The sequence below is a fragment of the Oncorhynchus kisutch genome, linkage group LG25, assembly GCF_002021735.2.
Source record: "Oncorhynchus kisutch isolate 150728-3 linkage group LG25, Okis_V2, whole genome shotgun sequence".
NCBI lineage: Eukaryota > Metazoa > Chordata > Actinopteri > Salmoniformes > Salmonidae > Oncorhynchus > Oncorhynchus kisutch.
This window is the reverse complement of record NC_034198.2, coordinates 19860055-19876879: the sequence shown is the minus strand read 5'-3', so window position 1 is coordinate 19876879 and position 16825 is coordinate 19860055. Positions and strand designations below refer to the sequence as shown.

The window sequence follows — 16825 nt, the reverse complement described above, 5'->3', positions numbered from 1 at the left end:
CCAGGCTAGCTCATAGTCAGCAGATGTGTGTAGACTGTAGCTGATGAACCGAACCGTTATAATAGACCGCAAGCCGTAAACATACAGTACTTCCACTTCCCAATACACACATGTTTTACTATCCTTGTGGGGACCTAAAATTGATTTCCATTCAGAATCTTTTTTCCCTAAGCTAAAAAGAACCTTTGTCCTCATGATGACCTGGGAAGGGTCCCCACGAGGGAGAATTTTCTAGCATAGTACCAATGAGGATAGTAATAAAAGCCCACCCTCACACACCAGGTGGTTTCCTAAAGGGTTATTTCTGTCTGTACATTCTCTAGTTGGTTCCTCATTGTCTACTGATAGTCATTAGTCATGGTAACAAATAACTTGCAAATCTCACAGCCATCTGAGCTAATTCCTAGGCATTCTTTAAACCACCTATGACGGTCTGTGTTAAAAGCCTGCCCTAACGAGTCTCTTTTCTGTTGTTCTGAATCAAATCCCTGCCGTATGTCTCATTCTACTAAAAGCCAACTCCAAAAATCCAATGACGACAGTCTGGTGTTAGCCAGGCTACCATAGAGATGTGTGGAGGTAGCAGATTATATTAGATAACTGTGTTGTCAGTTAGTGACATTTAAATCCTGATGCTGTGTTGGGAGGGTCATTGTCAATGAGCAGATGGTAGTCCTGCTTGGGTTAGTGTCTCAGTCTCACACACACTGCCTTTGTGAGAGGATATTGTTAGGCTGGGCAATCGTCATCGCGTACACACAGAACGTTGTCAGGGTGTTTTCACTATAAACAGTCCATGCCAGCCAAGTTGCCAACAAAGTGGAATAAGTAACAGGGCTCAAGACCTATCCTTTACTCAAATAGAGTGGATTCTAAAGTCTGTTTCTAGTGTGTTTGGGTTCCTGCTTGTCCATTTTAATCTTAAAATTTAAACATGGCTTCTGTGTGTGTGTGTGTGATAACTGGACAGAATGGCTTAGAATTCCTAATGTTTTCCATAGGATTATGGCTACTCTGACCCATAACCCAAAATATTTGAGTGTTTGAGCCAGCCAGTGTATTTTACTAGTGTGCTAATGACACCTGGTGGTCATGTGTTGCTACTACAACTGACAGCAATTTAAAACCGTACTTGGTTTCTCATCTGAAGCCTAGGCCATGTTCAGTTCGAAAACGTTGAATGTTGTGGATAGAAATACCATGACCATGAATACCAAATACCAGAGCTTTTCTTTTAATTTAACCTTTATTTAACCAGGAAGGGCTCATTGAGATTTTAAACCTCTTTTTTTTTAAAGAGCGTCCTGGCCAAGATGGGCAGCACCAAGTCGTTACACAATTTCAGACAGACAACATGAAAAACTACAAGTAATCTAGTAAAAACCATAGGATTCACAAGAGTATAACAAAATCATAAAAGCGCAAATTAAAAACATTGACAGGTCAGGGAATCAGTCTCAAAATCCTTCATCGGGGATTTAAAAACACCAATCGGGACAAGTTCTTCCAGTTTAAAAGTATTTTGTAAGGCGTGGCACAGAGCACATACAAGCTTTTTTTACCAAATTCAGTTCGGACATATGGAGCAGTTAGCAGAATAAAGTCCTGCGAACAAAGAGAGTACCCACCACATTTCTGAACAATAAAAATGCCTAAATAAAATGGTAGTAAACCCCAAATGGCTTTGTAAATAAAAGTGTACCAGTGACTGAGCCTACGAGTGACTAGAGAAGGCCAGCCATCCCTGGTATATAAAAGTGCAGTGATGCGTAAGGGTTTTGCAGTTTAAAATAAATCTCCATGCACCATGGTAAAGGGTGTCAATTGATCTTCAACACTGAGCTGAAGCATTCATATATAAAATATCCCCATAGTCTAGTAAAGGCATAAATGTAGCTGATACTAGCCTCCTTCTGGCTTCAAAAGAAAAACAGGCATTATTCCTAAAATAAAATCGCAACTTCAGCTTCAATTTTTATTTATAAGTTATTGAATATGCAATTTAAGAGGCCGTCATCAATTAAAATTCCAGGATTTGAGGTTAGTCTCAATATCATTACCCTGACAGGTAGTAATAGGTGAAAGGTTCAGAGGTCTATTTCTTGCTTTAGAAAACACCATTTAGTTTTGTCAGTGTTGAGGATAGGCTTCAATTGTTGAACAGGTATGTTGAACAGTATAAAAAGCAGTTTGCAAGTTCTGGAAAGCTTTTGTGAGACGAGGTACAACAATAAATAACAGTATCATCAGCATAAAAGTGAAGTTGTGCATTTTGCACATTTTTGTCTACATTTTCTTATATAAAGAGTGAATAAGAGGGGACCAAGTACAGAGCCCTGGGGTATACCATTACAGACAGACATTTTAACAGACATGGGCCCATCAAATTGAGTGCAGACAGATAGTTAGCAAACCATGCAACTGCATGCTCCGAAAGACCTACACTCGACAATCTCTGCCTTAGTATAGCATAATCAACTGTATCAAAATCCTTAGCGAGATCAATAAAAAGTGAGACACAGTGCTGTTTTTTGTCAAGGGCTTCAGTGATATAATTTAAAACATTCATGGCTGCTGTAATTGTGTTATGCTTCTTCCTGAAGCCCGATTAGTACATTGATAAAATAGTTGGTATATAACTTCTTATTTTTTTTAGCTGTTCACTCAAGGGTTTCAAGTATTTTCATCAGGGGTGACAGCTTTGAGATGGACCTATAATTATTTTTTAAAGTGGTAGGACAAATGCTGAATTCTAGATCTTTGGAATTTCATTACATTCCAGGGTTAGATTGAACAGATATGTAAGTGGTTCAGCTATGAAATCAGCTGCCAGATTTAAAAAGCAGGGATCCAAAAGATCAGGACCTGCAGGCTTTCTCTGATCTAAGGATTTCAGGGCTTTATGTGCCACCTGCACTGAGAATGGCAAAAAGCTAAATGTTTGACCAGCTCTCACTGCTTCATCCACACAGGGTTGTACAGAGGACACTGAATCAAACAGCCTAACAGATGATACAAAGTGCTCATTGAAACAATTCAGTATTTCAGTTTTGTCATACATCAACAAAGTCCTTCAATACAGATGATGGTAATTCATTAACGTTATTGTTTCCAGACATGAACTTAATATTCTTCTAAAACTTTCTAGGGTCATTTAGGTTCAGTCGTAAATATTCAGACTTGGTCTTCCTGAGAAGAAAAGAACACTTGTTTCGTAACTGCCTAAAAAGAAGCCAAACAGCATCAGAACACGATTTCCTTGCTTTAGCCCAGGCTAGATTACGGTTGTGAATAATACAAAGACCGCTCAGAAGAATTCCATGGATTATCCCGCCCTTTAACTCTGAACCTGCGGAATGGGGCATGTTTGTTTACTATTTGGAAAAAAACATAATGAAAGAATTTCCAGGCAGTTTCCACATCAGGAATAAGCTCAATCTAGCTCCAGTCAAAATAAAACAAATGATGAGAGCCTGCTCATCAAAACTCTACAAATTTCTCTTACGAGTAAAGCGTGGGTTTGTCTTAGTATTTCTAACAGCAACAACAGCACAATGGTCACTTAAATATTCTGCGGTTGTTTTTGTATTGATTTATGTGGTTATTTGTCAATATCAAATCAATCAGATAAGGTTCCTTTGGACATTTGAGATTTGGGCGAGTGGGTTACTTAATCAACTGGGTAAGATTCATAGAATTACAAAATATTTTTAAATTATTAGACACCGGCTTTAACCAACACCAGTTGAGATCACCATTCAAGATAATGTCACTGTAAAGAAGTTTAGATGTAAGGTGCATCAGAGAAGACAATGCATCACCAAGAGCAGAGGGGGGTCTATAACAGACAATCACAGTTATAGAGAGACCCTTTGAAACCTCAATATTCAAAGCAAGAAATTCCAACTGTTAAAAATAGAGCTGACGTGATTCCTTATTCCAAATACCAAAGAGGTATACAGTGCCTTGCGAAAGTATTCGGCCCCCTTGAACTTTGCGACCTTTTGCCACATTTCAGGCTTCAAACAAAGATATAAAACTGTATTTTTTTGTGAAGAATCAACAACAAGTGGGACACAATCATGAAGTGGAACGACATTTATTGGATATTTCAAACTTTTTTAACAAATCAAAAACTGAAAAATTGGGCGTGCAAAATTATTCAGCCCCCTTAAGTTAATACTTTGTAGCGCCACCTTTTGCTGCGATTACAGCTGTAAGTCGCTTGGTATGTCTATCAGTTTTTCACATCGAGAGACTGAAATTTTTTCCCATTCCTCCTTGCAAAACAGCTCGAGCTCAGTGAGGTTGGATGGAGAGCATTTGTGAACAGCAGTTTTCAGTTCTTTCCACAGATTCTCGATTGGATTCAGGTCTGGACTTTGACTTGGCCATTCTAACACCTGGATATGTTTATTTTTGAACCATTCCATTGTAGATTTTGCTTTATGTTTTGGATCATTGTCTTGTTGGAAGACAAATCTCCGTCCCAGTCTCTGGTATTTTGCAGACTCCATCAGGTTTTCTTCCAGAATGGTCCTGTATTTGGCTCCATCCATCTTCATCAATTTTAACCATCTTCCCTGTCCCTGCTGAAGAAAAGCAGGCCCAAACCATGATGCTGCCACCACCATGTTTGACAGTGGGGATGGTGTATTCAGGTTGATGAGCTGTGTTGCTTTTACGCCAAACATAATGTTTTGCATTGTTGCCAAAAAGTTCAATTTTGGTTTCATCTGACCAGAGCACCTTCCTCCACATGTTTGGTGTGTCTCCCAGGTGGCTTGTGGCAAACTTTAAACTACACTTTTTATGGATATCTTTAAGAAATGGCTTTCTTCTTGCCACTCTTCCATAAAGGCCAGATTTGTGCAATATACGACTGATTGTTGTCCTATGGACAGAGTCTCCCACCTCAGCTGTAGATCTCTGCAGTTCATCCAGAGTGATCATGGGCCTCTTGGCTGCATCTCTGATCAGTCTTCTCCTTGTATGAGCTGAAAGTTTAGAGGGACGGCCAGGTCTTGGTAGATTTGCAGTGGTCTGATACTCCTTCCATTTCAATATTATCGCTTGCACAGTGCTCCTTGGGATGTTTAAAGCTTGGGAAATCTTTTTGTATCCAAATCCGGCTTTAAACTTCTTCACAACAGTATCTCGGACCTGCCTGGTGTGTTCCTTGTTCTTCATGATGCTCTCTGCGCTTTTAACGGACCTCTGAGACTATCACAGTGCAGGTGCATTTATACGGAGACTTGATTACACACAGGTGGATTGTATTTATCATCATAAATCATTTAGGTCAACATTGGATCATTCAGAGATCCTCACTGAACTTCTGGAGAGAGTTTGCTGCACTGAATGTAAAGGGGCTGAATAATTTTGCACGCCCAATTTTTCAGTTTTTGATTTGTTAAAAAAGTTTGAAATATCCAATAAATGTCGTTCCACTTCATGATTGTGTCCCACTTGTTGTTGATTCTTCACAAAAAAATACAGTTTTATATCTTTATGTTTGAAGCCTGAAATGTGGCAAAAGGTCGCAAAGTTCAAGGGGGCCGAATACTTTCGCAAGGCACTGTATCTGTTCTACATCATACATTTCTATCTGAACGTTGGCCAATGATGTGTCCTGCTAAACATGGCCCTGGTTTGGGACAGATATTACTGATTGGCATCCAGTAATTGGACCGTGCTCCCACCCATCCAGGACATCTATTCGAAACGGTGCCTGAGGAAGGAACGCAGCATCAAGGACCCCACACACCCCAGCCATGAGCTGTTCTCTCCCTTACCGTCGGGCAGACATTATCAGAGCATGAGGTCTGATACCAACAGGCTCAGTGAGACTGCTGAACAGTTGAACTGGACTGATCACCTACTCTGATTCTCCGCACCTTAGAGTGTGCGCACACACACACACACACACACACACACACGTATACATTCATGCTACACACACCACAACAGCTGCTGCCAGACTCTTATTATACTGCTCAGTTTATACACTGTCTCCCACCCCCCCCCCCCCCCCTTCCCCAATACACTTGTAAATAAACATTGGCCTATAAATTGTGCCATCCTGTGTTAGTTATGCTAAAAATATATATTCTACTGAGCTATTTGCTTTGTTCGTATTCTTATTGTTATTGCTTTGTCAAAGGAACCTGCAAGTAAGCATTTCCTTGTACGTTGTTTCCCGTACATATGACTAATAGAGCATGAAACCTGGTCACTGACACATGACTAATAGAACATGAAACCTGGTCACTGACAGATATGACTAATAGAGCATGAAACCTGGTCACTGACAGATATGACTAATAGAACATGAAACCTGGTCACTGACAGATATGACTAATAGAACATGAAACCTGGTCACTGACAGATATGACTAATAGAACATGAAACCTGGTCACTGACAGATATGACTAATAGAACATGAAACCTGGTCACTGACAGATATGACTAATAGAACATGAAACCTGGTCACTGACAGATATGACTAATAGAGCATGAAACCTGGTCACTGACTGATATGACTAATAGAGCATGAAACCTGGTCACTGACAGATATGACTAATAGAGCATGAAACCTGGTCACTGACAGATATGACTAATGTCCCCAGATTGCATTAAAGGATTACTTCAGGATTTTTGCAATGAAGCCCTTTATCTACTTCCCCAGAGTCTGATGATTTGGAATTTTAAGACTCTTGAAGTATAAAAATATATATATATATACAGTGCCTTGCGAAAGTATTCGGCCCCCTTGAACTTTGCGACCTTTTGCCACATTTCAGGCTTCAAACATAAAGATATAAAACTGTATTTTTTTGTGAAGAATCAACAACAAGTGGGACACAATCATGAAGTGGAACGACATTTATTGGATATTTCAAACTTTTTTTAACAAATCAAAAACTGAAAAATTGGGCGTGCAAAATTATTCAGCCCCCTTAAGTTAATACTTTGTAGCGCCACCTTTTGCTGCGATTACAGCTGTAAGTCGCTTGGGGTATGTCTCTATCAGTTTTGCACATCGAGAATTTTTTTCCCATTCCTCCTTGCAAAACAGCTCGAGCTCAGTGAGGTTGGATGGAGAGCATTTGTGAACAGCAGTTTTCAGTTCTTTCCACAGATTCTCAATTGGATTCAGGTCTGGACTTTGACTTGGCCATTCTAACACCTGGATATGTTTATTTTTGAACCATTCCATTGTAGATTTTGCTTTATGTTTTGGATCATTGTCTTGTTGGAAGACAAATCTCCGTCCCAGTCTCAGGTCTTTTGCAGACTCCATCAGGTTTTCTTCCAGAATGGTCCTGTATTTGGCTCCATCCATCTTCCCATCAATTTTAACCATCTTCCCTGTCCCTGCTGAAGAAAAGCAGGCCCAAACCATGATGCTGCCACCACCATGTTTGACAGTGGGGATGGTGTGTTCAGCTGTGTTGCTTTTACGCCAAACATAACGTTTTGCATTGTTGCCAAAAAGTTCAATTTTGGTTTCATCTGACCAGAGCACCTTCTTCCACATGTTTGGTGTGTCTCCCAGGTGGCTTGTGGCAAACTTTAAACAACACTTTTATGGATATCTTTAAGAAATGGCTTTCTTCTTGCCACTCTTCCATAAAGGCCAGATTTGTGCAATATACGACTGATTGTTGTCCTATGGACAGAGTCTCCCACCTCAGCTGTAGATCTCTGCAGTTCATCCAGAGTGATCATGGGCCTCTTGGCTGCATCTCTGATCATTCTTCTCCTTGTATGAGCTGAAAGTTTAGAGGGACGGCCAGGTCTTGGTAGATTTGCAGTGGTCTGATACTCCTTCCATTTCAATATTATTGCTTGCACAGTGCTCCTTGGGATGTTTAAAGCTTGGGAAATCTTTTTGTATCCAAATCCGGCTTTAAACTTCTTCACAACAGTATCTCGGACCTGCCTGGTGTGTTCCTTGTTCTTCATGATGCTCTCTGCGCTTTTAACGGACCTCTGAGACTATCACAGTGCAGGTGCATTTATACGGAGACTTGATTACACACAGGTGGATTGTATTTATCATCATTAGTCATTTAGGTCAACATTGGATCATTCAGAGATCCTCACTGAACTTCTGGAGAGAGTTTGCTGCACTGAAAGTAAAGGGGCTGAATAATTTTGCATGCCCAATTTTTCCGTTTTTGATTTGTTAAAAAAGTTTGAAATATCCAATAAATGTCGTTCCACTTCATGATTGTGTCCCACTTGTTGTTGATTCTTCACAAAAAAATACAGTTTTATATCTTTGTTTGAAGCCTGAAATGTGGCAAAAGGTTGCAAAGTCCAAGGGGGCCGAATACTTTCGCAAGCACTGTATTTGGCCTTACTGCTATTAGCCCATACAAACACATTGAATAACAGATTCACTACATGGAACAACAGATCCTGAAAATCTGTTTGTTCTGAAGATTATATCCTATATTTGAGATGCTCATGTAAAAAAAAAAAACTTGTATTAAACACCTTATTTTTGTCACTAAACCGTCTCCATATACCATATTGCCAGCAGCATACCACCCTGCATACCACTGCTGGCTTGCTTCTGAAGCTAAGCAGGGTTGGTCCTGGTCAGTTCCTGGATGGGAGACCAGATGCTGCTGGAAGTGGTGTTGGAGGGCCAGTAGGGGACACTGGTGATTGGGGACACTGCCCTGTGTAGGGTGCCGTCTTTCGGATGGGACGTTAAATGGATGTCCTGACTCTCTGAGGTCATTAAAGATCCCATGGCACTTATCGTAAGAGTAGGGGTGTTAACCCCGGTGTCCTGGCTAAATTCCCAATCTGTCCCTCAAACCATCATGGTCACCTAATAATCCCCAGTTTACAATTGGCTCATTAATCCCCCTCCTCTCCCCTGTAACTATTCCCCAGGTCGTTGCTGCAAATGAGAACATGTTCTCAGTCAACTTACCTGGTAAAATAACGGATAAATAAATAAATAAAATAAATAAATATACAGTGGGGAGAACAAGTATTTGATACACTGCCCGATTTTGCAGGTTTTCCTATTTACAAAGCATGTATAGGTCTGTCATTTTTTATCATAGGTACACTTCAACTGTGAGAGACAGAATCTAAAAGACACCTGTCCACACACTCAATCAAACAGACTCCAACCTCTCCACAATGGCCAAGACCAGAGAGCTGTGTAAGGACATCAGGGATAAAATTGTAGACCTGCACAAGGCTGGGATGGGCTACAGGACAATAGGCAAGCAGCTTGGTGAGAAGGCAACAACTGTTGGCGCAATTATTAGAAAATGGAAGAAGTTCAAGATCACGGTCAACCACCCTCGGTTTGGGGCTCCATGCAAGATCTCACCTCGTGGGGTATCAATGATCATGAGGAAGGTGCGGGATCAGCCCAGAACTACACGCCAGGACCTGGTCAATGACCTGAAGAGAGATGGGACTACAGTCTCAAAGAAAACCATTAGTAACACACTACGCCATCATGGATTAAAATCCTGCAGCGTAAGCAAGGTCCCCCTGCTCAAGCCAGCGCATGTCCAGGCCCGTCTGAAGTTTGCCAATGACCATCTGGATGATCCAGAGGAGGAATGGGAGAAGGTCATGTGGTCTGATGAGACAAAAATATAGCTTTTTGGTCTAAACTCGCTGTGTTTGGAGGAAGAAGAATAAGTACAACCCCAAGAACACCATCCCAACCGTGAAGCATGGAGGTGGAAACATCATTCTTTGGGGATGCTTTTCTGCAAAGGGGACAGGACGACTGCACCGTATTGAGGGGAGGATGGATGGGGCCATGTATTGCGAGATCTTGGCCAACAACCTCCTTCCCTCAGTAAGAGCATTGACGATGGGTCGTGGCTGCGTCTTCCAGCATGACAACAACCCGAAACACACAGCCAGGGCAACTAAGGAGTGGCTCCGTAAGAAGCATCTCAAGGTCCTGGAGTGGCCTAGCCAGTCTCTAGACCTGAACCCAATAGAAAATATTTGGAGGGAGCTGAACGTCCGTATTGCCCAGCGACAGCCCCGAAACCTGAAGGATCTGGAGAAGGTCTGTATGGAGGAGTGGGCCAAAATCCCTGCTGCAGTGTGTGCAAACCTGGTCAAGAACTACAGGAAACGTATGATCTCTGTAATTGCAAACAAAGGTTTCTGTACCAAATATTAAGTTATGCTTTTCTGATGTATCAAATACTTATGTGATGCTATAAAATGCAAATTAATTACAGCAAAATCATACAATGTGATTTTCTGGATTTTTGTTTTCGATTCCGTTTTTCACAGTTGAAGTGTACCTATGATGAAAATTACAGACCTCTACATGCTTTGTAAGTAGGAAACACTGCCGATTTGGCAGGTTGTCAAATACTTGTTCTCCCCACTGTACATGCTTCCATGAAACAAATTGACTGGGAACCTTCAGACGAGTCTTGTGAGGCCTGTGAGCATTCCTAGAGCAAAACAACCAACATGTTTGTGAGTCTCACCTTTACACAGAAGGCTACAGACAGAAGTCTGTGGGAGTCAGAGAACACCTGCGTGTTCGTGAGGCTCATCTGTCCAGAGCGGTCATCATCGTTTGTAGGCCAAGCCGTTCAGACGCTGAAGACTATTTTGTGAGAAGACTGATTTTTGTGATGTGTCATGGTCTGACAAACCCAGCTCTAGCTTTGTTACCTTTCACCTCACAAGTGTTGCATAGGCAGATGCGGTGGATTGAGATGCATCCAATTGAAAAAATTTAATAAAAACATCTCTCTTAAACTGACAGATTTTTAAAAATGACGGACATCGACCATAGGGGGTTTTAACTGCTAGGCTACCTGCCTCCACTTTCTGAAGGCACTGTATGTATGAAAAGTATTTGTTCAAATCAAAAGGGGTTGAAATCAAATGGAATGACTAGGGTTGCAAAGGGAGTATAGGGGTATATTACTGGAAATTTTACCAGGAAACTACCCAAATTTGGGTACTTCAGATTATCACAGGTGTCTGCAATTCTCCGGCCCTCTGTGGCCTTACCACATTTAAAAGATCTGAAATCATTAAATAAGATTATTTAAAAATAAAAACATTTGAATGACAAAGCTGTAAAACATTATCCTGAATATAAACTATAAACCTAGTGAATACCAATTGGTGTTTTTAATTAGGGTTTTCAGCATGAAATATACAATTTCCCCCAACAAAATTACAATTTATGTCTATGTATTTGTTGTCAATGTTTTGGCATCAAACAGGTGGCAGTTGTGGAATCAAAATTCAATAGTTGGATGAGTTGAGGTGATTGAAAATAATGCCATTGTTGATTTGATGCTTTTCTTTCATTAATTAGGCAATTTTCTCTTGAACCATATAGTCTATCTTCTAGAAATTCGTGGACATAGAGAGAAAAAATAAAAAGCATTTTTTTTAAAAAGTTATTCAAAGTATAAATGACCTAAGTTACAATAGATTGCCATAGATTTTCTGTTTATTACCCAAATTACTGAAGGTTCCTGTAACTTCCGCAAATTACCGGTTGCTTTGCAACCCTTGGAATGACCCTATAACAGTTGTTTTAGGGTTCTTTTCCCTCATTAACCATGTAGTTCTGTTTGACTGAGATCACACATCGACCTGTTTTCTCTCTCAGTTGGCAGATTGGAGGAACGAGAAGCCGAGCTGAAGAAAGAGTACCATGCCCTCCACCAGAGACACACAGAGGTATGGGGGGGAAGAGTGTTTTGTGTTGGGACTGTTCCTTTTGTAGGTCTACTGGGCAAACTATACTGAACAAAAATGTAAACGCAACATGTAAAGTGTTGGTTTCATGAGCTGAAACAAAAATCCCAGAAATGTTCCACAAGCACAAAAAGCTTCTTTTTTTTAAATCAAATTTTGGGCACAAATTTGTTTACAATCCTGTTAGTGATCATTTCTCCTTTGCAAAGATAATCCATCCTCCTGACAGGTGTGGCATATCAAGAAGCTGATTAAACGGCATGAACATTACACAGGTGTAACTTGTGCTGGAGACAATTAAAGGCCACTCTAGAGTGTGCTGTGCTGTCACACAACACCACAGATGTTTTGAGGGAGAGTGCAATTAGCATGCTAACTGCATCAATGTCCACCACAGCTGTTGACAGATAATTTAATGTTAATTACTCTATCATAAGCCGCCTCCAACGTTGTTTTAGAGAATTTGACAGTAGGTCCAACCGCAGACCACGTGTATCCACGCCAGCCCAGGACCTCCACATCCAGCTTCTGCACCTGTGCCCCTGCCCAGACATGTGAAATCCATAGATTAGGTCCTAATGAATTTATTTAAATTGACTGATTTCCTTAAATGCACTGTAACTCAGTAAAATTGTTTCATGTTGCATTTATAGTTTTGTTCAGTAGAAATCATGTAAAACTCAGGGCTTCACGATTGGCGCAGCGGTCTAAGGCACTGCGTCGTAGTTCTTGAGGCGTCACTACAGACCCGGGCGGACTCCTTGTGGCTGACTTCGATCGTTAGTTGAACTGTGTTTCCTCCAATACATTGGTGCGGTTGGCTTCTGGGTTAAGCGGGCGGGTGTTAAGAAGCGCGGTTTGTTTCGTCATGTTTCAGAGGAATCATGACTCGACCTTCGCCTCCCGAGCCCGTTGGGGAATTGCAGCGATGAGACAAGATCTCAATTGGATATCACAAAATTGGAGGTAAAAAAAAAGGCAAGTGAAACTCTAGTATTGGTAAGTGTCTGTCAAACATAATGATGCTGTTGGAGTCATGTGCTGCCACACATTCGTGGGTGAACATGGATTTGAAGACACACGCGCCTGGATGGCAGGTTGCCTGGGCAGCAGGTAGCCTAGCGGTTAACAGGGTTGGGTCTACTAAATGGCTAGAATGTATGTATAATATGGTTTAGACATAGGTCGGCAGACTAGTGGATCCTATTGATGTTTGACCGACAGCGAACCAAGACAAGATGCTATTTCCAGCTTCCATTCAGGGAATTCGCACTACAACAGAGGACGGGGGGAGGGATGAGGATGGTGAGGGATGGAGAATGCAAGACGCAGGAGAGCGGGAAGGAGAAAGAGGGAGTTAGAATTGGGTCAGTTTAAGGAGATTGGAGCAATTTTCCCAGTAATAAGTATGTTGTCCAGTTGCCTCAACTCAGTCTGCCTAAAGACTGTTCTCTAATCTATTACTAACACATTGGCCCAGACGCCAAAACAAACAAGCCTGCGAAGAGACTATGACGTTTTAAATATGGACGGGAACGTGATTTTAGAAGCTCACACAAATGCACTGTGACAGCTGAATACCCCACAGGCCGGGAGGCTGTCTGTTCCAGCTGTACATCCACACAAAAAAACTCCTAAGAAACAACAGGCATCATGGCCATGTTCAAATAATAATTTGAATAGGACCACTCACTGTCCACGCTAACCCCTCCCTGATCTCCCTATGTGGTATGTCCCATGCAGATGATCCACAGCTACATGGAACACTTGGAACGTGCCAAACACCAGCAGCACACGGCGGTGCAGGAGGCGCCTACAGACACAAGCACAAGCAGATCACGGTAAGGTCATACAACTATTCAAGTCCCATACGGAGATCACTACGTGGACAGTATCTGAAGTTGTACACGAACACTCTCATATAACAGTGCTTCCTTAATGGTGTATTAATAGTGGCTCATGGCCAGTTCATCCTGGGTACTGTGTAGGTGTCATTGGCTTACTTGGCTCCTCACCCTGGTTCAGTGTGTTTGTGAGAGAGTACATTGATGTGAAGTGCTTCATCGCTGCAGGCGCCACTCCTGCGCTCTCTGCTCTCCATGGGCACGATTTCCTTTTAGGTCAGAACCTGACAGAAGATGAGAGATGTGAGGTAGGCATGAGGGGCTGGGCAGAAGGAAGGGAAAGGGGGGAGGAGGGGATGGAAAAAAGAGGGGACGGTGGTAGGAGGGGGGGGGGATATGTGTCTGGGGGGAGGAGGATATGTGTTGAAGTGGGGGGAGGAGGATGAAGAGGAGATTAGGATAGATATTGAGTGGGATTATGCCATGGAATCAGAGGTTTGGCAGTGGTCAGCAGTAATCCCACAGTGTGATGGAGATGAGTGATTCAGAGCTGTCATGTTTTAGTCAGCTGATCAGATTAGTGAAACAGCAGTAAAAAGAGGTCATGGTCTCCTGGGCAAACCTTCATTTTGAACAGTGCAGAGAGTGGTGTTAGTTTGACTAGTACATCAGATCAAAGCAGTTTGTGTAGCTTTTTAGATTTAAACAGCATTTGTGTTTGTGTTCACAAGGAACTCATTTGTGATTTCTGTGGTTTTCCTAACAGAAGTGTGGTACATTTGAGCTTTTGTGTGTGTGTGTCAGCAGCCCTCTACAGTCTCTCAGTAGCAGCAGATGCTGTCAGTTCCCACAGGGTTTTCCTCCTCCCAGTCTCTCCATGGCTCAGCCAATCAGCATCGAGCTGAGGGGAGGCATATGTTACCAGCTCTGATGCTGCCTCAGCATCCGAGAGGGGGAGGGGAGAGAAAGGGAGGGTGAGAGTGACGGTGACAATTCTAGACTGCTCATTGACATCAGTGTCGCAGTTTAGGAAAGAAAGAGCATCGTCTGCCAGAAAGAGGATACAATACATCAAGAAAAGTGAGGCGAGGAGTGTCCACCCTCTCTCTCTCTCTCTCTCGATGATGTCACAGCAGTGTTGAACTGAAGCCGGCATCACTCTACAGTAGCAGCTTGCTGCTCTGTCTCTCTCTGCCTCCGCTGCTGCTGCTCATGGGATTACTGCTGCTGTTGTTTCTGTGGCCGTCGCTCGTTGGCCCGCTGGTCTGAACACACACCACGCCACACACTCTACTCTCCAGCCCGAGTTCCAGATCTCCTGTACCTGAGCATTCTTCTCTTCAACACACGGCAACAGAGTGTGTATGTGAGGAGTACTTTGTGTGTATGTGAGGAGTACTTCGACAGAGGGAGAAGGAGTATACTCTAGTTTGCGTCGTCATCCAAGGGACAGTTTGTAAAAGCACCAGAGGCGTGTGTTTTAGCCCCCTGGCGGTCGCCCCCTTCCCCTGGTCCCGGGAGTGAGAGGCGCTGGGCCATGTTCAGGGGGGGGTCATGAGCCCGAGGTGTATGCTGCTGTTTGTCTTTGGCTTCGTTGGGGGGGCCGTTGTTATTAACTCTGCCGTGCTGGTCTCTCTGTCTGTCCTGCTGCTGGTGCACTACTCTGTCTCCACTGGCCTCCCTGCCCTGCCCACCCTGCCACGACCCAGCAGGTAGTGTGTGTGTGTGTGTGAGAATGAAACACAGCCTACTGTAAGTCACCCCCACTCCTGCAGGTAACTCTCTGTGAAAGGGATGGGTGTGTTTGTTTACCTCCTTTCTCTCTTCTACATGTCCTCTTCTCCAGTCTTTTCTCTCTCTCTTCTCCTACATCTCTCATTTCCTCCTTCACTCTTTCCAATCTCTGCTTCAATCACTTGTTATTTTATATGGTTGCTTACCCCTCCGATTGACTCCGTCTCATCCTTCTTCCCCTTGCTTGTTTACTTGCCGTGGGGTAAAGCCCAGTTGCCTTGCTTTTAACATATGGTTACCATGCTGTTGCTGTGTTGGAGACAAACAGCCAGGCAGTATGTTTCTGCAGGCTGAAAGTAGGTCAGGAGAAAGCGACTTCTCAGCCAGTAAATCACAGCAATACTCATATCCATGATAACATGACATTTTACTTGCTTTCATTTCTCCTTTATTTATTGCAGTTGTTCCTATTGAGGGGAAACATGTCCTATACCGGAGGAACCTGTCAAAGCTTTTTATTTTTGGTTATTTTGGATATTTCTTTGAGAGTTGGAACATTTTGTTTACCATCCAATTTATGTCAAAATGGCAGGCATTGATGGTGAACTTTGTTGCCCTAAGTCTCTGTCCCTCTTGTGCAGTCTGTGCTCTCGCTCTCTCTCCCTCGCTCTGTTGCTCTCACTCGCTCGCTTGGTCTGTCTGTCGCTCGCTCCCTCGGTCTTTCGCTCGCTGTCGCTCTCTGTCTTGCTCTCTGTCCCGCGCTCTCTCTCGCTCTGTGTCCCGCGCTCTCTCTCGCTCTGTGTCCCGCGCTCTCTCTCGCTCTGTGTCCCGCGCTCTCTCTCGCTCTGTGTCCCGCGCTCTCTCTCGCTCTGTGTCCCGCGCTCTCTCTCGCTCTGTGTCCCGCGCTCTCTCTCGCTCTGTGTCCCGCGCTCTCTCTCTCTCGCTCTCTGTCCCGTGCTCTCTCTCTCTCGCTCTCTGTCCCGCGCTCTCTCTCGCTCTCTGTCCCGCGCTCTCTCTCGCTCTCTGTCCCGCGCTCTCTCTCGCTCTCTGTCCCGCGCTCTCTCTCGCTCTCTGTCCCGCGCTCTCTCTCGCTCTCTGTCCCGCGCTCTCTCTCGCTCTCTGTCCCGCGCTCTCTCTCGCTCTCTGTCCCGCGCTCTCGCTCGCTCTCTGTCCCGCGCTCGCTCTCTGTCCCGCGCTCTCTCTCGCTCTCTGTCCCGCGCTCTCTCTCGCTCTCTGTCCCGCGCTCTCTCTCGCTCTCTGTCCCGCGCTCTCTCTCGCTCTCTGTCCCGCGCTCTCTCTCGCTCTCTGTCCCGCGCTCTCTCTCGCTCTCTGTCCCGCGCTCTCTGGCGCTCTCTGTCCCGCGCTCTCTGGCGCTCGCTCTCTGTCCCGCGCTCTCTGGCGCTCGCTCTCTGTCCCGCGCTCTCTGGCGCTCGCTCTCTGTCCCGCGCTCTCTGGCGCTCGCTCTCTGTCCCGCGCTCTCTGGCGCTCGCTCTCTGTCCCGCGCTCTC

At 43.8% G+C, this 16825-nt stretch overlaps 1 protein-coding gene across 8 annotated transcripts in view; it reads left to right on the top strand.

The window, feature by feature from the left end:
• Positions 1 to 16825, top strand: part of LOC109869894 (C-Jun-amino-terminal kinase-interacting protein 4) — a 53959-nt gene that overhangs the window by 16428 nt on the left and 20706 nt on the right. For 5 of the 8 annotated variants that reach the window (XM_020460177.2, XM_031804768.1, XM_031804765.1 and 2 more), the window contains exons 3-4: positions 11651 to 11721; positions 13483 to 13580. In XM_020460177.2, the coding sequence (XP_020315766.1) occupies positions 11651 to 11721; positions 13483 to 13580 (169 nt within the window). Of the gene's footprint in view, positions 1 to 11650; positions 11722 to 13482; positions 13581 to 14566; positions 15296 to 16825 lie in introns of those variants that run through there. The other 3 variants (XM_031804772.1, XM_031804771.1, XM_031804770.1) reach the window with 2 other exon arrangements.